General features: G+C 41.1%; 1 protein-coding gene across 2 annotated transcripts in view; it reads right to left on the minus strand.

Moving 5' to 3' along the window:
- Tp63 (tumor protein p63) overlaps window positions 1-21,187 on the minus strand; it is an 89,707-nt gene that overhangs the window by 60,113 nt on the left and 8,407 nt on the right. For both annotated transcript variants that reach the window (XM_059276911.1, XM_059276910.1), the window contains exon 2: window positions 12,289-12,543. In XM_059276911.1, the coding sequence (XP_059132894.1) occupies window positions 12,289-12,543 (255 nt within the window). The remainder of the gene's footprint in view (window positions 1-12,288; window positions 12,544-21,187) is intronic.

The raw sequence follows: 21,187 nt of genomic DNA on the forward strand, positions 1-21,187 counted from the left end.
TTCTCTATTCCCTGTCTTTTTCTTTCCCCAAATAGCTCAATCAACTCTCCCAGGAAGAAAAGTGAAAGAAATAAGAAGCATGTCCTCATATCTAAATGCAAAAACACATAATAGACTATCAAATGCAGTAATTAAAGATGGAAAGCAATTAGGTTGATTTTGCACATTCCGTTTGAATTCGTTTGGGTCTCTTCCCTAAATTAGAAGTGCATGTCATAAACATACTCCATTAGAGCTAGTACTGTGTCTTAGAAAACACCGACTAACAAACGCAATGTATGGTTTTCAGACTTCTGTAAGTGGCTCTACTCCGAAGTTTCTAGTGAGACGTCCCACTTCCCTTGTGGCAACCATACTGCTAATCCCAGGGTGCCTGAGATAATAGCTACTCTTGGGTGGGCGTTGGGGGAGGAGAGGAATATTAAAACCTGGAAGACTACTGCTAGTAAAACTTGTTTGTGTTACCAAAGCCACATTTATTTACTACCCAAAGGGATGATACCAGTTAAACCAATGCTTTGAAACAGTTGAGTGTAAAATGTTTTTGATAAAGATCATTGAACACAGTAATGAAATCAAGACATAATAAAGATCTGTTCAATGAACTAGGTATGTTGGTTCTCATAGCTAATTTCTGTCCAAATTGGATGATAGAATTTTTATTCCACCTTTCCCATATTTTTGTGCTTTCTGGTCTCTCCCATTCTCACTGTTGCACACTGCAAATTCTGCAATTTTTCAGACAGTCTTCTTTTTTATGCTGCCACCTATAGTTGCTTTTTCTAGGTCATGAGGCCTTCAAAGTTTGATCAGATAGTGTGTGTGTGTGTGTGTGTGTGTGGTATTTGCCATCACAAGCCATGACACTCTGGTTTGGCTACTACACCATTCTTCACAAATCCAGTTCTACTTATACTTATTTATGATTTACTACAGCCTGTAGTGTCCAGCAGGTACCATCTTCCTGCCAACTGTCAAATGATAGTTATAGTGAGTTGTGTCAAAGGAGCCCAGTAAGGAAGAATAGGGTCCCATGTTCATTGCTAAAGATGAACATCTATGTTTCCCATACTTTTGTAGAAAGAAAAGCATTATAGGTTAAAATGATGGTTGTTAGGTAAGATACGCATCCTGGATTATTGGTACATTTTGGATGTGTACACGAATGGCTACCCATTTGCTTCTTGAGTAGAAATTACATGAGAAACCTACAATTCCTTCTGGATGTGCTGAGTGAGTTGATTCCCTGTATCCAGACCTTGAGCTACCCATCTATAACATTGCCTATAGAGCTTTAACAAGAAAGTAATGGGTGCATGATTTTACAGTTATGTGATGATTCCCAGACAGACTATAAACATTATGAAGTATCTTTTTATTGAATCTACATATGAATGTGTAGACTTTAGGCTTTGAAGATCAGTGAAAGTTAGATATAATCTGTCACCATGAAAGAGATAGAAGAATAGGAGATTAAGAACGGCCAAAGTTATCTTGTGATAATTGTTAGAAGCTGGCAATCCTATTTTGAAAAGATTGACTTGGACAATATTAAAAACAGTTATTTATCAAATATCTTCCTACATTCAGAGGGAATACAGTTATACTAAAGCACTTCAAAACAGCCTGTATTTATTTATACTTGTATAACGTCTACCCTGTAGAGGTATGAGAATAAGCAATAGAGGAAGAGTCTCCTTTTCGATGTGGACTGTCTTGAAAGAGATCATTAATCAGTACAACATGAGTAACTTTCGTAAGCACTCATTTCAACTGTGAAAGTTCAGAAATATTCCTGTTATTGAAAATACCTTATATTCTGTTGGTTAATCTGTTTTATCTAGTTGTAAACTGTTCCGGCATTTCTCAAAGGCGTCATCTGCTAGCTCCTCAGTTTTGTATAGGAAGGCGGAAAGGGTAAATATAGGCCACATACAGTGTGTAAAGTCAAGTCTTGAGTCTAATACATTCCCTAGTCTGTAACTTCATCCCGTCACCAAGGTAACGGACTAGAAGTCTCCCTGTTAGGTATTCCACGCCCTTCTCATATCTACGAATGTTGGCAGGTATTTTGTAGACCACTCTACTTTGGGGTAGGGCATTAAGCAGGGATAGTAAAGGCACATACTAACATATTTTCAAATTCAATAAGAAACAAGGTTTTTTTCCTAATATATAAACCCTTAGTACTATGATCAGAAACAAATTCACTCTATATACTATGCAAAAATCTAAATTCGCTGAAGACAATTTTGAGAAAATCGGTGTTTTAAATGACTGTAATTGAGTGTATTAAAATTCCAGGACATCAAGATATTGATTAAAATATTTGTTATGATGAAGCTAGCTTTAGGGAAGTCAAATTCATAAAAACAACTTCTAATATTTTACAAGTAAATTTAACACATCTGTCAAAGCATATAGGACAGTTAAGCAAACTATAGGACTGTGAGCATCATTTCGCTATTTTGTACAAATATAGATGTTTATAGCAGTAATTATTTTGGTTTTATGATATATGGTTAATCACATGTATGATTTATTTGATGGTGATTACTTGGTCAGAGATGTAATCCATAATTATGACACTGTTTAAGTGAGAAAATGTGATTTTTTTCTCAAGAATACAAAATATGAAAATGGAGTAGAGGCAATTTACATAATTTAGGGCTTTATATTCACAAATATAAAAGTCCCAAATTAATACACAAGATATAAAGCAAAGTACTAGAAGGGGAATCAAAGGACAAGACAAATTTGTATCTCAAGTCATTAAAGTGATTACAACATAAATTCCTCCTGCTGTTACTCAGGTTTGGATTCAGTTAAATATGTTCTAAGGAGAAACTCTTTGAAATCACAAACTAGCATATACAGGGCTGGAGGGATGGCTCAGTGGCTAAGAGTACTGGCTGCTCTTCTAGAGGATCCAGGTTCAGTTCCCAGCACCCTCATGACAGCTTACAACCTTTAGTATCTCCCATTCCAGAGGAACCAGTACTCTCTTCCCACCTCCACAGGAACCAGGCATGTGTATGACACACAGACATCATGTAGGAAAAACACATAAAAACAACCCCCCTTTTAAAATTATATATTTTTCATTCAATATTTATACCCAAGGACTTAAACATATAGAGTGTGTCATGTCATGTCTTTGTAACTGAGTTGGAAAAGTACCTGAATTGTAAACATGGGAATAATGTAGCTCAAGAAGGGGAATCTGAGCAACAAAAATCAAGGATGAGGTAATAACATGCTCTGTTTTGAGAACAGAATCTCCCAGGCTCCCGAAGCACTTCATAAACCTTAATTATACCTCAAAGCCACCTTGCCAACAAAATATTATAATACCCATTTAACAGATGGGCAGAGACAAAACCACCTGCCCCAGTTCCTCTTGCTTATTAGTACCCCACAGTGGCCTTCTGAGTGCCATGCTCTCCTTAATGAGCCATGTTCTTTGGGAGCCTGGCAGATGATGTCACCAATCAAATGAGAGTCTTCAAGTCATCCTTGTTCTTATTTGCTACAGCTTGGAAGCTATTCAAAGAAAAATGCCAAGAGTCTTCTCAAATAGTCTCCTCAATGTATTCATTAAATTTTTTCCTAAGAGCATAAAAAAGGCCCAATAACAACAACAACAAACAAAACTCCTAAACTTTAGAAGGTACCAAAGGAAGAAGATCCTATCTGACGAGGGGACTTGAAATTTCAGGATTAAGTCTACAGACAACATGGGGAAACTCAGCTCCTTCCGACACAATGGACCGGCAAATGACAGGCTTGTTCACATGAACCTTCAATATACACTCAAACTGAATGAGACGGCTCACTCTGCTTGTAAAGGAAGAATCCCTTCTTCGTTTATCACACAATGAACCAAATGTAGGTAGACCTGCAAGATGGCCCAGCAGGTAAAGGTACTTGCCACCGACCCTGAAGACCTGAGTTCAATCCCCAAGTGCTACATGGTAGAAGGAGAGAACCAATACTTACAAGTTGTCTCCTGACCTTGACAGGCACACACAACACATGTAAAAATAAATAAATGTTGCAGCTTAATCTTTCAAACAAAATTAAGTATAGATTCTCTGACTACTTTAGATTTTATTTTGAGTTTCAGTTTGTTGATAGGGTTAACAATATTATTAAAAACCATAGGAAGCCAGGCGGTTTTAATCCCAGCACGCCTTTAATCCCAGCACTCGGGAGGCAGAGCCAGGCAGAACTCTGTGAGTTCGAAGCCAGCCTGGTCTACCAAGTGAGTTCCAGGAAAGGCACAAAGCTACACAGAGAAACCCTGTCTCAAAAAAACAAAACAAAACAAAAACCATAAGAAGGACACCAACAAAAATTATTCTCTTTGGGTGTGCCTAATTAGGACCCCATAGTCTAAAACTCACTCCATGTCTAGGACATATCACAAGGCTGGAAGAAACTAAGAGTTACCATCCCATTCTACAAAAATTTCTCCTGTAATGTAGAAAGAATGGAAGGTGCTGGGCAGAAAGGTTATGTTATTTCAAGTCTCCATGTATCCACCACTCCAGAAAAGCAGGATACCCAGGGGCTGGTAACATTTACAAAACTGTTGGCCACTTCCAATAATATCATTAAATGAAGGAAAAAGGCAAAGAACAAAGAAAGGATGAAAAACTTGGAAGCAATCTAAGTAAAGATATTGATTGTTCTTGACATACATTCATGAGGCTTTATTCAAGTACAGTTGCTTTGAGTCACCCAGTGACAGATGGTCAATGAATATCTTTCAGGAGAAATGTGCGCATGCCCTTCATGAGATGGAGAGGGGACAGACTGCGTATTCAGTGGAAATGGTTCACCAAGAGGTGACAGGGATGGGAGTGTGCAAAGCTCATAGATGGGAAAGTACCAACAGCAAATATCCCACAGTAGAAGGCACATCCTTCAGGGTTGATTTTGAATACACATTCATTTTAAGGGATTTCTAGTGACCTTAATGATATATTATGTTTTTCTTGAGTCATTAAAAAATTCTTCTGGTATTATTCTCTGTTTATGCATCAATTTTCAGGTGATCTTTATTCCAGAACATGCTGTATGTGCCAATTAAAAATAAACTATCAGTTAGTAAGCTGAGAAAATTGATTTGAAGCCTGTTAAACCTCACTGCCCTCTTTTGATTATAGCTTTGGCTACTTTTAGTGTTAAGGTACAGAATTCCATAAATTCTCTAATGATAAGAGCAGGAACAAATAAAACACTTCATGCAAGTTCAGAGCACTGCATATAGCCAGGGTTTTATAAGATAAAATTTTATAGACATGAGAAGGTAGGAAGGATAGATTCTATAAGAAAAAAATAATAAAATACACACTGCCAATGTATTGTTTAGTTACATGTAAAAAGATTTCAATCTCTATTTCCTTTGAAAGGGACAGTGAATTATTACTTAATGAAGTACAGCTGATAGTAACTGATGGTTCCTACCTTAGAGGCTTGTGGTTATTTTATGCAAACTTCAGATGACCTTCCCTTGTCTCTGTGAACACATTGCACAGGATGGAAATGTAGCCTGTCTACTGTTATGTTTGGCTTGTAGTATTTTATAAGATGACATTACTGTCAGTTAAAGGTCTGGAGGTGTTCCATGCAAATCAGAGTCGCTAGTTTCTCTTTAATTGTTTAATGACAGGCTTCACTTCTCCTAAGACAGGAGGCTGGGACTGTAAGGTAGGGGACCTTGCAGGCATAGTGTGCCAAGCCATTTCCATGCAGTCTTTGCACTAGCCTTCCTGGTACCAACGTCTCTGTGCTCTCTACTCTGGAGGAGCCCATCGTTAGTCATGAGCTCTGCTGAAGGTCAACTCTCAGGGGTCTGACTCCTGATCATGAAAACGTCCATAGTGATGGCATCATCAAGATTTTCTCCACATTAGCCCAGGATTCCAGGAAAGCAGAGAAACAACACACAGAGAGCTGGGGATCCCTATAGAACTCTGCTGGTTACTTCCCCCGATAACTGGGGAAGGAGGAGAGTGACAGGAAGAGGAGGCATAGAGAAGGTGGGGAAGAAGGGATGAAGATCTAGGAACAGGAGGAAAAGAATGAATAAGAGGGAAAGAGAAAAACAAGGGAAATGTTGGTTATTCTTTTTGTAGTAGTAAAAGCAATAATTTAAAAAATTATTTCTGTTGGGTCAATGGTCCTTATTATACTCATATGCAGTAAATCAATATTAATTGTTTTAAAAGAAACTCCATGCTTCAGCCCACAAATCACTCAGAAGACAGTGGGAGAGTGATAAACATCGGATTAGGTGAACTTGGACTTGGCTGGCTGGCTAAGTAATTATGCTCTGGACTGAAGAACATCTCTTCCGTAGCATGCTTGACCAGGGATGTGTGTTAACCCAAACCCCAAAGGCAGTCACATTAACCATCACTGAGAGTCACCGAGCATGTTATTTGAGACATTCTTAGTACTCTGTGTTCTAAGAAATAGCTTGGGTAACTCATTAGTGTGTTTGATGTACAGAAAGACGCACTTATACGTATTTTGGATAATTTATAGAACAGCTATGCCAAGAACTAAAAATAACCTTGTTATGGGCCACCAATTTCTTTCTTGTGCTTCAGCAATAAAATATAACTGTCACTTAACTGTGAGACTATGCTAAGGCAAAATTAAGGCTTAAACTTTGAAGGTGAGAGTGGTGGGGGTGGGCAAAAGAGATATAGAGAGAGACAGAGAGACAGAGACTGACAGACACAGAGAGTTAAAGAGACAGACAGAAACAGAGACAGAGACAGAGACAAGGAAAGAGCATGCTAGGCATTGAACCCAGAATCTTATGCATGCTAATCCTATATTCCATCACTGAGCCAAGGCTCCAATCCGGAAGAATCTGCAAATCACAGGCAACATGGAGAAGTTTATCACCTGCTTTGATGAGCCAGTCATAGAGTCTGCATTCCAGAGGGCCATGCAACAGGCTGGCTTGCATTTGATTTCTACAGAGCTGGCAGCCTTTTTCTGAAAGTCTTACATTACAGGTAACCTGATGACAGGGAGTGGGCCACAGGCATGCATCACAGCCTGCCTGGCTCCCTCTGAGACTGAGACTCAATTGCTAGGATCAATGGAACTCTCCCGGGAACTAGCTGTTCCCTTTTCAAACTCCACCTCCCTAATCTCTCCCCTGGCTGCAGGCAGATTCTTCAAAGCCCGGAACATAACTGGAACCTGGTATGGTTAGGAAAAGCAAAGGAAGAAGGCTGTCCACAAGCCACAGGCCAAGGCAGAAGGTCCACATCCATGGATGGTAAGGTTTGAGACTGGAGGAGATGGTTCAAAATTAACTACCAACAAGGTTTCCTTATGTTTATTGAGAACCTACCACACATCCCACATTGTTCTGTGTCTGGGTTAGGGTTTCTACCTAATAAGTCTTGGAAATCTATAAGGAGAGAAAGACACAGGAACCCAAATGATTCTTCATCCCAAGAGCAGTATCATCATCTCAGTCTGAAAACAGTTAAGAAAAGCAAAAAATAGAGAGAACCTAACCTGAGGGTACTCACAGAGAACTCAATCTGCTATGGCATGGGCTGCTAAATAAGTAAACAATGTCACAGCTTAAAAGGTGCGTGACGGAGGTCAATATTCAGAGCCAGCCTGGGTCTGTGGTTGGCAACCTCATTGCTGCAGATCGATGGAAAGAAAACTCTCTGCCTTAGGATGCAGGCTTCCTTCCCCTTATTCTCAGCGCTCATGGGAAGCTTTCTTCTCTGTACCACCAGTGTTTAACAGCCATCTAGCATTCTTATCTGTACATGTGCCTCACTGCTGAACTAGTGCCCTGCTATGGAGTGTTTCAGAGATAGCCATTCATGTTTGACCGCAAGTCAATAGCCAAGTCTCCAATAAGTAACATGCATTGTTTCTATGACCATACAGGGAAGAAAAACATTATAATACATAAAGCAGAATTAAAGGTAATAAGTAAGTATGGTCAATCACTTAGTGGGAAGGTGCCATGCTTGTGCTGGCAAGGCGACCCTGCATCAGCTTGGGCAGGCCTTCAGGAAAGCCCGATTCCATGCTTTGTCACCTCCTGTGTGTTTAGAAAGGGGACAATACTATAGTCCTTGGGACCTGATCTATGCATATTAATATCTACAAATCATTAAAAAAAATGGAGACCTTCTTCTTCTTTTTTAAAAAATTATTGCCTGTTATGTAACTGCATCCTCAGCAAAGCTGCAATAAGCTTGCCATACAAAAAAGGCTCAAATTCAACTTACAGATTCAAATTCAGTCAAATTAGACTTGATGAACACATGTATGCCTCTGACTAGCCGAGCACGAATAGGTCCATATCCTCATCTTGTACTCTTTACAACAAAGTATTGACATCCATGTGTGTAAGCAAAGAGAGTGAGGCTCCGAGAGAGTGAGTCTGAGGCAAATCCACACGATAGCAGCGCGGTGCCGAGATGAAATCTGCGCTTACATTTCTTGGTGTCTTCCAAGTGCGGTTGTTTCTCATGCCCTGTGGCTGATGAGACTCAGGTAAAACACTGGACCATTCATGCATTATTAAATAACAGGCCTCTCTCTAGCTAGTGTCAATATAATTGCGGAAAGAAGAAAGTGTGAAACAAAACCTTAACCTTGTAGTTGAGAGGTAGGTGTGTGTGTGTGTGTGTGTGTGTGTGTGTGTGTGTGTGTGTGTGTGTGAAATAGAGTAGAGGAACTTGTTATCACATTTTGCTTTGTTTCATTGGAAGAAAAAATATATATATTATACCTTTCCAGAACTAGACCCATCGCTCCTCCAGCTACTTAAAGCAGAAGTGCTGAAGGTGCATGTCCCCATGCTCCGAGCATCTTAGTTAGAGGCTGCGAGTATTTCTGAAAGAAAACCCAGGAGACTCTGGAGGAAGATCATGAAGAGATGACACAATACAGAGGCTCAAACACCTTCTTATTAAAGAGTCACTGGAAGGACGAGGCTGCAAGTGTGGCCTCCCCTAATGACACCTGCTTCTGCTACTTCGGGTTTGTGGGCAATCCCAGCATCTTATTTAGAATAAATTGCTTTAAATGCATAGAGTCCTAGGGAGTAAGTGGTGTGTAATACAGCCCCAAATACCCTCTGTCAGTTGGACATTGGGGTACTAGAGGCCAGCTCTACAGGACACAGGCCTACTCCTGTATGCCTCTACCTTTGCCAGTTAGAAAGAGTGATAGTCTAGACAGCATAGGAAGGATACTATCTGGAGTGAGGGCCTGGGGGCATGATTCATCCTGTGACTTGCTTATTGAGGCTTCCTATTTTAAAATTGGGGGTAAAAGACTTAGTCATGAGGCACAGATATGACAAATCCTTAAGTAATTCTTCTTGGGGGCTGGAGAGATGGCTCAGCAGTTAAGAGCACTGGCTGCCCATCTAGAGGACCTGGGTTCAATTCCCAGCACTCACATGGCAGCTCACAACTGTAATTTTAGTTCTGGGGGGTTCCAACACCCTCACACAGACATGCATGCTGGCAGAACACCAATGAACATAAAATAAAAATAAGTGGCTCTTCTTGAAAATGCAAAGCCTGTAAATGATGCAAGACCATGCAACTTGACCCAATAATTAGATGCTACTATGTACAAAGCATAGGTATCCCTAACTAAGAAACACTGCTGTCATTGGTGGTCACCATGGGTACCTGGATAAGGACCCCAGTGACCTAGAGTACTGAAGAGATGCCAGTAACCTTGATATAAGGCTGTTTGAGAGTAAAAAAGAATAAATAAATAGAACTCCAGCTAGTGTGCAATATGCTGGTGGAACCTTTATTCTGTAAGACTGTGGACAACTGCAGAGCCAGCCAAGGGAGGTCAAACTGTCTGGCAGGCTCCACTTCTGCATGGCAGGCCGTGTGCATTATGAGAACCTAGTCAGTGCTAAAGTTTTCCATCCTGGTTATTAGTACTGTCACCTCACCTCTGACAACACTACCTATCACCATCTTCGTCCTCACCAAAGCACCAATGAGACTCCAGACAGCTGAAGTGACTTGGCTAAGGCCACACTGATAATCATACCGCCATCCAAGCTTTCTGGCTCTCACCCAGATCTCAGAAATCTAAGTGCCTGTTTTCCCCCCTCGGGCTCCTGATATTGCTATCATATCAAGGATATTTTATCAGCATATATATTCAAATCATCTCCTTCCTCCCTAATCTATGCTTTAAGCAGTGGTCGCCAATGCTTTTTGTCAGACGATTTGTTTCTTTGAGAGAAGGTCCTTGAGGGTGGGTGTTTTGAGTTTGTGCTGAATGAACTAGTGGGTCTTGAGCTTTGGGGGAAAGGAATGGTAAGGGGTTGTGGGAGGGCAGGCTGGTTTAATGCACCTGCCCCAAGCTTCACTTCCATGACTTTAGAAGGGGAGCGATATTCATTTGGTGGTCTCAACATACCCTTTATTCCCTCAGACAAGTGGACCTAAGACTTAGTAACCAATCAGGCAACTGTTGGTCCTGAAGCTCATGAATACCATGCACATCCCACTCTAGACTCACAGGTCTTTGTAAAAAGGTTGCTATCCTGGTGGATAGTAGAACATCACTGAGAAACTCCAGTGCATTGGGAAGCTTACTCACCTGCAGCCCTCACTCCAGGATTGTTAAGACCAAATGAGATAAAGGATTATGACAAGATTGACAAGCAGGACATGGGGGGGGGGGTGGAGATCAAGTGTTAAGCTGGTCCTGGCATTCCTGGGTGAAATATGAGCCATCACAGAGTACCTTCTCAGACCATGAAAGAGGAACACTGACGTAAGATGGATTTTTAGACAATTTAGGGACTTCTTGCTTGGAAAGCCAGAAAAAAACAAGACCTACTCCATGAAGGGAGGCAGAAATTAGAAATCACCCAGCCCCACAAACTTAAAGAACTTCACTTGGCTTAATCTGCATGTTTTCCTGCTCTCTTCATAGCAGGAGGGGTTACAAAACCACGTACGCATAAGAGGGAAAAAGACAAGGACCAGATGCAAGGTGATGCCAGACTGTAGTGAGTGGGATAAATGTAGACTCTCCTTACACTCCATTCGCCTGGGTGAAAGTAGATGTCTCCTATTGGAGAAGGGTGAGGCACTTTCTAGAGAATCAGGCTCGCTAAAGTGGCCAAGAATGGGCCAAGCTCTAAAGCTACTTTTCAATAAAATAATGACATTTAGAAGGATTTCTACAGACAGTGAGTTGTTTGATAAACATGCACACCGCTATGGTGTTTGTCATCCTTTGGTTAAACCAGTTAAAATCAGTTCTGTAGGATTCTTCCTTTATATATATATGACCATTATTTGTGTTTCTCTGTAGTACAATATAAACTGAGAAGTGAGATAAACAATCTTCTATTTGCCCCCCAGGGCCTCACATACATGACCAGTGTTTTAGCACTGGGCTATACCTTCCGCTATCCATTTCCTTTGAGACCGGGTCTCATTTGGTTGCTCAGACAGGCCTCATACTCTCTGTAGCCCAGGAGAAGAGTTGATCTGCAACGCTCCTGCTTGAACTTCATGAGCAGCTGGGATTACAGGCCTGCCCCACCATTCCTGGGTCTTTTTATTTTTTAATTTGGAGACACGGATGGACGTACAAGCATTAGAAAAGTTGTAACCAGCACACATGGAGAGCTGGCTTCTTCAACTTTTGAAATCAGGATCGTTTTGCACTAACTCAGGGCCCTGAATAGTTGTAGGGGCTTTCGGATGGGGGGAAAAAGCTTTGCAAACTAAGAAAATATACACATACCAACAAATGATGACCCTCACTATAGAGTCTACATGAACAAACATATTGGCCTTAGGAAATGATGTTCATTGTCTTAAATGGTTGCATTGTATTTTTGTTAATCACTTCTTAACACATTTCTATCTTTTGCAGTGAGAAGGTTTGGTGAACGCACAGAACACCCTGGAAACTGTCCATATTCTAGGACTGTAATATTTCTTGTTGTCACAACCCTTTCTATTTTCCTGAAACTGCATACAAAGTGCCTCCCAGGAGTGGGTAGCAGTCAGGAACACACAGGCTGATATCACTAGGCACTGGCCAAAACAGGCACTTTTGGTTGCCAGACTAGGCCAGGCTTTTGCACTGAATATCATCTATACTCTGGATAAGTGTTAAATATTCAAAGATGGTTTTTTTTTTTTTTTTTTTTTTTCTTCATCAGATTAAGTAATACATGAACTTGGAAGAGAGAAAAGTCCTGTGGAGGTGAGGCGCTCTTACCGTCCAGGTGGCAGACTTGGCCGTGCTTGATTGCTGGAAGGACACATCGAAGCTGTGTGGGCCTGGGTAGTCTGTGTTGGAAGGGATGGCAGGGGACGGAGAGAGGGCATCAAAGGTGGAGCTGGGCTGCGCATAGGGCGAGGGCGCCGTCACGCTGTTCTGCGCATGGTCTGTGTTGTAGGGGCTGGTGGACGAGGAGCCGTTCTGAATCTGCTGGTCCATGCTGTTCAGGAGCCCCAGGTTCGTGTACTGTGGCTGCAAGGATACCCACACACCTCGACATTAGTCGTGTAAGTCACAGCTCATTGCTCAATAAAATAATTAAATAAATAAATTTAAGGCGTCATTTGGTGTGCTTTGTGAAAACCTGGACCTGAGGTTCCAAACACTTCATGTAACAAGTAAAGCCAGCCATCTGTGGTACAAGAAAACACCCAGTACAGCTGGGAGAGTGTTGGAAAATAGAATATATGCTTACTCAAAACAGGCACAGAGTGCCCAGGGCACAGTACTGCTTAGAAATTATTTTAAATAAATGCTATTATTGCTTTACTAAAAAAACAAAAAAAAAAAAAGCCTCACACAATATTCACAAGGAAAGAGACCAACTGATAGATTTATAGAAGTTTAGCATCAAACCGTTGTACATATAGTGCAAATTTTCTTTTCAGCATTAAATCTAAATTATTTGACAGTCCAGCACTCTGGTGAGCAATTTGAAATGATTGGTGGGGCAGACTGGGCAGCATGGCCGCAGAGACCCCCCCACACACTTCAGTGTTTGAGATGGAATTGTGTGGTGTTTCTCAGATTAGATTCAAACTCTCCACTTAAGCCACCCTCCCGCCTCATCCTCCTGTGGCTTTACCACACGTATTAAAAAGTAGCCCGCTAGCGGGGTATTCTGGTCTAATTTTTAAGAATGTGCACATTTATCCTTTTGTAGCAATTCTGTCTTCTCTACAGTAGAGCATATGTAGTGAAAAGACACCACCTAGTTAGGGATAGAATGTACTGTGGTGGACATAACTCAGAAGTACTTTGGCTCATATAGCTCTAACAGACAGATGCTGTTGTCTTCTGTATGAAAAGACCAAGGGCAGAGTCAGTTCTCAGTGAGATATTTATGGAATTAATCCAGATCTTCCCATTTACCTGCAGAACAACTTTCTCATGACCAGAGAGGGGAAGTGACTTACCCAAGCACTGCCCACCAGCCAGAGTAGAAATCCTGAAAGAGCCTTAAGCCAGCTGGCAGTGACGGCCTTCCCTTAACCCAAATTCCGCTGAGCCTATTTCCAGAGGGGTTACTGGCTTGTGGGGCTTGTGGGGCAGTTTCTCTGGGTGGGGGAACTTTTTGACCCCTGCAAGTCTTGGTTTCTCTTCCAGCTAATGAAGGGGAAGAGAGTCCCCCGCTGGTACATATTTTAAAAAGGAAGTAAGGAGGTTAGTTTCTCGATAGAACTATGACCCCAAGAGACCCAGGCTGTGGAAAATCAGGAAGAACCAAAAAAATATATATATATATTTTAAAAGATTTTTTAAAAAAATAAAAAAGAAAAGGAAGAAAAAAAAAGGAACGAGGGCTTGAAGTTTGCTTTCCGTTTCAAATGTTCATAACATAATAACATGATTTTATCCAACTTCAATCTGTCATAGGAGGAAATAAATGGACTCAGTCATTCCATTCAGTCCAGAAAGCATCTGCTGAAATGCCCCCAGCCGCACACCCATTCCATTACATTCATGCATTCACATTCCACTGCCGAATGCCACCTCCCATTTGCTCTGTAAATAACTATTAATCTATTTACACTTATCCCCATGCTGACAAGAGCAGCTGTTTGTCTCATCATCTCTCCCTTCTGACTTCGACAGCTCCTACCCCTCTCCTACCCTGGATGATCCTGGACCTCCCTTCTAGACAGGTGTGACTAACCTGTAGGTAGACACTGAGGGGAGAAAAAAAATAAAACCCAAGGAGGTACAAATATGGCTACATCTTGCTGAACTAAAGCTTTTCGGTACCAAGCCGGAGGCCACAGTTCGGAAGGGGATTGAAGAAACCTTATTTGTGTTTAGTTAAGGGTCGGTATACAAAGCACTCTTGAAAGGAATCAGATAATGCCAGCAAGGGCACGTGCTTCCCTACAGCAGGACAATTAGGGAGGTAGTGGTCCCTGACAAAAAGGAAAAAGCAGCCAGCTGAACACTTTCTCAAAGGCAGTAAAATGACTGCTGGCCCACCCCTCCCTCCCCCTCCAGCTACACAGCAGAAACATCAACTAATTGTGGGCTTGGATGAGAACAAAGAAACACCGTCCCTTTGAATTCCGCCCCTGCCCCAAATACATATAAAGAAAGAAGTTGGGGGCCCAGTTTTAAAAGCCAGTAAGCAAACACATCAATTCTCCAAGGACTTAAGAAAAAAGTAAAATTCCATTTACAGAGGCAGCGCCAAAGCAAGCCCTGCCCTGACTACAAGGCTGAACATACTCAACACCAAAGAAGAATCTTCCAAAGAAGAGTCTTCTAAAACTCACCGGAACCCGGTAGCTGCTAACAGATCTGCCCCTAATACCATGTTAAGTTCTGTGCAGTTGAGTAAAAATCCTAGACTAGAAATGACTAGGAACAGCATGATTTGTTCCTATGAATCCATGTGTGTGTGTGTGTGTGTGTGTGTGTTAACCCTAGAGTTCTCAGTATTGTGCAAACTCAATTTGTTATCCAGCAATAAAAAGCAGAAATCATTTCAATTTAAATTCTTCCCAAATCATGCTTTAAAAAGAAATCAGTCCAACAAGTGTACTCAATTGTCTCATTTTTTTGTTTTTTAAATTATAAATCCAGCACTTCTAATTGTGGGCTTAGATGAGAACAAAGCAATACATCTTTGATTTTTTTCTAATGTCTGTAAAGAGAAATGAGTAAACAAGGACCATAGTAAAAATGCACATGTAGAAGTCCTCCTTGGACACATTTCTTAGTTTGTTGGGAATCAGTAAGTCACAAGCCACAGGAGCTAGCTCAGTAGAAGCTAAGTTGGAACTACCCAGCATTTGAAGGAGTTCTCACTTGCTTACTTCTTTGATTAGAGGAATAACTGCATACATTGACTTAAGAAGGGCAAACCAACATTGCTAAGAATTATGAGTTCCCCAGACAGGACAGGAAAATAAATTCTAGTACTTAATGCAAGATGAGAACTCAGGGCCTCTTCTTACATTGTTAAGAATTTTAAAAGTCCGATATCAGAAAGTTAAGTAACGCCCGATGGCATTCTAAAGATGTTCGCTGTGGGTCTCAAATGGAATGTTGTAAGGTAACCTTGTTTAATCCTAATATAAACCATCATCCTTTAAAGCTGGGCAGGTGGGAGAAGATTCATTTCCCAGTGAAGCAAAGCTGGTGGGCAGAAGAGAACAGTACTGTCCTCTTTTTTCCACTGGGCAATACCATGTGAACACAGAGGGAAAATGAGTTACGCAGGAATGCTGACGGATTATTGATGATAACAAGGAAGAGCATCAGACACTAGAATGTGACATCTGTGCATCACACACAAACACCGCCCTGGGAAGAATTCCATGGCCATTGGTGCTTCTTATGTAACAAAGAGTGTCAGGGTATTTGAAATGAAATATAGTGGAGAGTCTCTTTCTAATGGCAGTGTCTTGATCTCAGGATATCAATAAGGTGACCTGCAGGTGCACACATACACAGGAAGAATGGATGCCCATGTTATGTGCCTGTCCTGTCACACCTGAGAGAAAAGGCAGCTTTTCTTTTCAGAAAATATGAACACAAAAAATGGGTACAATTTGTCTGCTACCTGCGACGCTCCTTATAAAATAAGACAATGGATTTCCCCTGACTTGAGCCAGCTGGTTAATTTTCTGGAAGTTACTGAGAAATACAAGACTCCCTGACTGGGCCCGAAGTATCAGCCATGCTTATCCCCAAAGCATCTTCGCACTGAAAGGATGAGGCACATGGTGCTCGTGAGGATACACTACACTCTTGGATCACGGAATGTTAGGAACACAGATATGGTTGTGACAAAAATAGGGATCCCCATGGCCAAGAATCTGTGTGCATTCATCAGGAGCAAAGAACACACACAGCTGTCGGTTCCCAAAGCATAGGACAAGCATTTCCTCTGTCTTCTCCTTCCATGTAAGTCCTGCCTTCTACAGCTGACTGCGGACTCTGAGCCATGGCCTCCTAAACTTCACAATTAAGACAGCATCAGAGAAGACTAGACGTTTTCTGTATGATCTTTCAAAATGTCTTAAGAATACCACCCTCGTAGCTTCATTTTATTTTTTCTTTCCTCAGTTATGCTTTCGTGACCACTTTAGATTGTGAACATGTCATGGACCTGAATTTTCTTCATAGGAGCTCAATAATGTTTTTGATATCTTGCTGTAAATAAAGTCCTTCTTAAACCCTTGAATCAGTGCGAAGATGCTTCGGGGATAAGCATGGCTGATACTTCGGGCCCAGTCAGGGAGTCTTGTATTTCTCAGACCTTGAAGCCCCAAATTTATCACCCTCCCATACAAAATTAATACCAATAAAGTATCAAATCAAGTTATTTGAACACTGCCTTGCAAATGAGCCCTAAGTAAACCTTGTGTGTAAAAAGAAAAATCTCTCCCCACAAATTCACCAGTATAAGGCAAATATCCCAATCTCTCCTTCCTAAGATATTGCTGTCTACGCTAGGTATGTTGAGGTCATGTGGAAAAATAACTAACATTTCATCTGGAAAAATGTTTTTGGCTCTTGAATGGCTGTTAGGTAAGGCTAGGGGATTAGACAACTTTAGCACTTCTCATATTTCTATTTGGATTTTAGAAGTGTAACAGAACTCTCAGGCTGGTGGCATGGGATTAAGTCTTGACACTACCAGCAATGTGCTCTTCCCCCCGGGGTGATGAAGGTGAGTAAATTTGACCCCAGCTTCCTATGGGCTAAGAATCTGCATAAAACCAGGAAGACAGTGGAAGGGCAGCAGTTCATACATTCTATCAGCCCCTCTGTGAAGCCATATTAAAATAATGCCACGATCCCTCTCTCACAACAGGTTCATAATGAAATCACCATTTCATCTTTGTTGAGATTTGCCTGGTCAAACCTAAAAAAAAACCAAAATTAACTGTCTCAGTGGCATAGCTAGTTGCCTCAGTGGGTATAATCTTCTGCCTCAGGCTTAATGGAGGGGTCTTTGTTAGCCTCCTGCAGCTCCCCTGGGAAAAGAAAACAGTTTCTTCATGACCTTGGCTTTAGAAAGCATTCATTCCCTTACACATTAGCACATAGCATTTTCATCCAGTAATATTAGCAGGACAGTGCTGTTCAACAAACATTGCCTAAGGGAGAAATGCTTGCCATTTTTAAGTCTCCCACCACCTGTCCCAGTTCAGAAAATGATGGTTTGCTTTATTCTAGAATTGAACATAATTAACTTAAAGCATTCTGTTTGAGGTCAAGAAAATATTTATAGAAGAATGTTGAATTAGAGCAACATCTTTTTACCTTAAATGTGTAGGTACTATCATCTTTTCTGAAAACTGTATTTTGTTAAACATAAGATATTTTACTTCTTTTGTTTGCTACATAATCATAAAAAAGTGAATGCCTGGAAATAAAATGTACCCATTCATATAATAAACAAAATAAAGTGTTTAAGCAAAACCAAATCTAGAGTATAGGCGGAATACTTAACGAAATTATTTTATCATAAAGTCTTGAGAGTCTTGGAGGAGTCTATCACTTATGAGAGATGTCTTTAAAAACTCCATGAACAGTTGAGACAAACAGATTAAAGTTTGTTGATCAAGGAGACAGAAGCGTCAACAAACAGTACACAGAGTTTTAAAAGGCAGAAAATGGGGACCACATTGAAGATAAACCCTGACCTAAACATCACTAAAGAGAAGTGTATAAAGTTCAGTTAAGGAAAAGTGAAAATTTAATGCAAGGACTTAAGTAAGTATCCACCCTGGTAATCAGGACAGAGACGTACAAACCATGAGGAATCTCAATTCAAACATTATACACCAAGAAAATGGAGGCGTGATGGAAAGCAGAAATATCTCCTTTTAATTAATGTTATAATTCTTGACACATTAGAGAAAGACATTCAGAGTTTCAGTTTGTTCAACCTGGCAGCTACTCATTAAAATAAAGGCCAAAGTATGTTTGTGGCCATTCCCTCCTATTTACTCTCTACGGCCATCATCAGCCTAGAGCAATCATTTATTTCACTAGCTCTATTTACTCATGTGGTAACGCTGGGAAGAGACAGCACACACTAATGAAGATCTTTGGGGAGAGTTAGGCCATCTACATGGAAAATGTGATCTACACTAAGGGAGATCTTTGGGGAGAGTTAGGCCATCTACATGGAAAATGTGATCTACACTAAGGGAGATCTTTGGGGAGAGTTAGGCTATCTACATGGAAAATGTGATCCAGTGACTGCAGAAGCTCATCAACAATTCTCAGGTCACTTGCTTATCAGCAGCCATGACGACATGATGTAGAAGACTTATTTCATATCGCTAAAGGCTTCCCCTGCCCAATAAACCACTACCTGCCCTCAGGATTCCTCTATTTAATCTAGAGTTCCAAAAATGATGAGCCCCTTGAGAAGACCCATGTTGTCTTAGAAACAAAATGGCCTCATCTTGAAATTGACCTTGGAGGTAGTGTCACTGAAACTTCCCTTTGGCAAATAGCCCTTCCTTCAGCCTTTCAAAAGTGAACACCTGCTTCCTGATTCAGCTTTCGGTTTCCATGTCCTCTACTGTCTCCTCATGTCACTGTCCAGACATAGGATTCTCCCAATGCTTTCCATTTCTATAACCTTTCCCCTTGGTAGTGCATAATTAGCATTGCAACTGTAGTCAGTAAATATCGTAAACATTAGTCTGCTCTGCCAGACAACACACTTATGTGAGATCATATGTGTTGCAGTCAGTGACAAATCCCTACTGCTTGGAGAAGGGTCTGTGGTACAGTAGATGTCAGGGATCTGCTCTTTCAGAAATAAGCATAAAATCCTTCAACTACAATCACATTGAGAAAGGCTTTCCTTTATTCTAACACAACAAAGCCATGTTGCTTTATCCTGAAGCATCTAGCTCTGCATGCAAACTGCATTCATCTCCGCGCTCATCTGTCAGCTGAGCCATAGAGGCCATCTCATATAATCTCTATGACCTTTGCTTTGTGTTCTTCACGCTCCTGGTAGGTGGGAATTGTGCTCTGAGCTTCAGCGTTGGTGGGAACCTGTAGCAGAATAGCCAGAATTGTCACTCACAATGCAATGAGTAATCGCTGGTGGCTCACACCTAGCTGAGGAGCTTAGTAAGGAGCCTCTACTTCCTTAAAATGAACACACACTCACTTTTGTGCCAAGGCGGAGATGTCTCACCTGATGATCTAGACTTTCTTTTCAATGCATTTAGGTCAGCAATAGGAGTCCCCATTTTGATAGTCTCATTTATTATTTACCCCTATTACAGACAACTATGGGCAAACATAGGTTCCTTTGGAAAGAAATCACTTAGAAACAAGCTTTAGTTTCTAATAGACAGGCCGCTGACTTGGCCTCGCCCTGTCTGACTTCCACAATTTTCTGCCCGGTTAGTCAGAAACCTGTTTAGAATCATGACAGGATTGATGACTTACAAATGTACGTTTTGTGGAAGCAAGACTTATAAACTGTTTCTTGGGAATGATCTAAATTCATGACCTTACTCCAGACTTTGTAACCTACACTCAGAGGCCTCCATGTTTGAAAGGTGTGCCCTGCAGCACGAAGACAGGTTTGTGCATGCTCCTGGAGTCTTACCACTTTCAAAAGTGTCCTCATTTTGTTTTGTTTCCTTGTCTTTGCAGTTCCAGGGATAGACTTGGGGTCTCTCACATACTAGGTGAACGTTCTGCTGCTGTGCTCTGCCCTAGCCCTCTAATTTACTTTTGCTTGTCAGCTGCCCGGCTGATTGCTATATCCTTCATTTCATCTGAGGTAAAGCTTTCGGCACTTGACTACGCTTTGTAATGAGACGTTGTGACGTACCCACTGCTGGGATATTCTCTCAGCCAGCACTTCTAACTGCAAAACAAAACTGAGGTTAGCAGCTATGGTGAAGGTCTACCTTACTCTGACAAGCATGTATTACCTCATCTCGCTCTAGTTACCTCACTCAAGAAGCGGTACTCCATCAGCCACCTCAACAGTGTCTTTGAGGGAAGAGACTTAGATGTCGTGTTTAAGCGAAGCGAAGCGACTTAGGATTTCTCAGAGAATGGAAAATAATCAGAGGAGCATGCTTGCTACTCATCAGGCTCATTCACCCAGATTAAACGACCCACCTCTCTGGTGATGACCCATGGACACATAAGGGACAGACTGAATCAAGGAAACAGGGTAGAAGCAGGCAAACACTTCAGCTGCAATTCGAGATAAAGATCTAATCTCTTTGTTTTGTTTTGTTTTTATCTCACACATTCCCTGCCCTCTCCTGGGTAATCAATTAAATGAAAGTAGCATTTACCCTACCCCCTTTACCTGTTAGATAACGTACAAGCCAGTTTTACATTAGGAAACTGCTCCACTTCTTCAAAAATCTTTCTTGTTACTTGAAATTTAATGCAAGTGAATAAAACTCATCTTACTGCAAGAAATCCAAAACCAACCAAACAAATAACCTGCCAGACATCAAGGAAAACCATGTGTTTCTGTTACCTACTGGACATACCGAGGACAAGGCTTGTATACTTCTCTTATTCTGCATATTGTTTAAAAGTAGCCTTTTTTTTTTTTTTTTTTAAATAAGTAGGTACCTGGAACCATAGTTCTATCTGAAGATACCATTTGATG

Source organism: Peromyscus eremicus, chromosome 12 (genome assembly GCF_949786415.1).
Source record: "Peromyscus eremicus chromosome 12, PerEre_H2_v1, whole genome shotgun sequence".
NCBI classification, from domain to species: Eukaryota; Metazoa; Chordata; class Mammalia; order Rodentia; family Cricetidae; genus Peromyscus; species Peromyscus eremicus.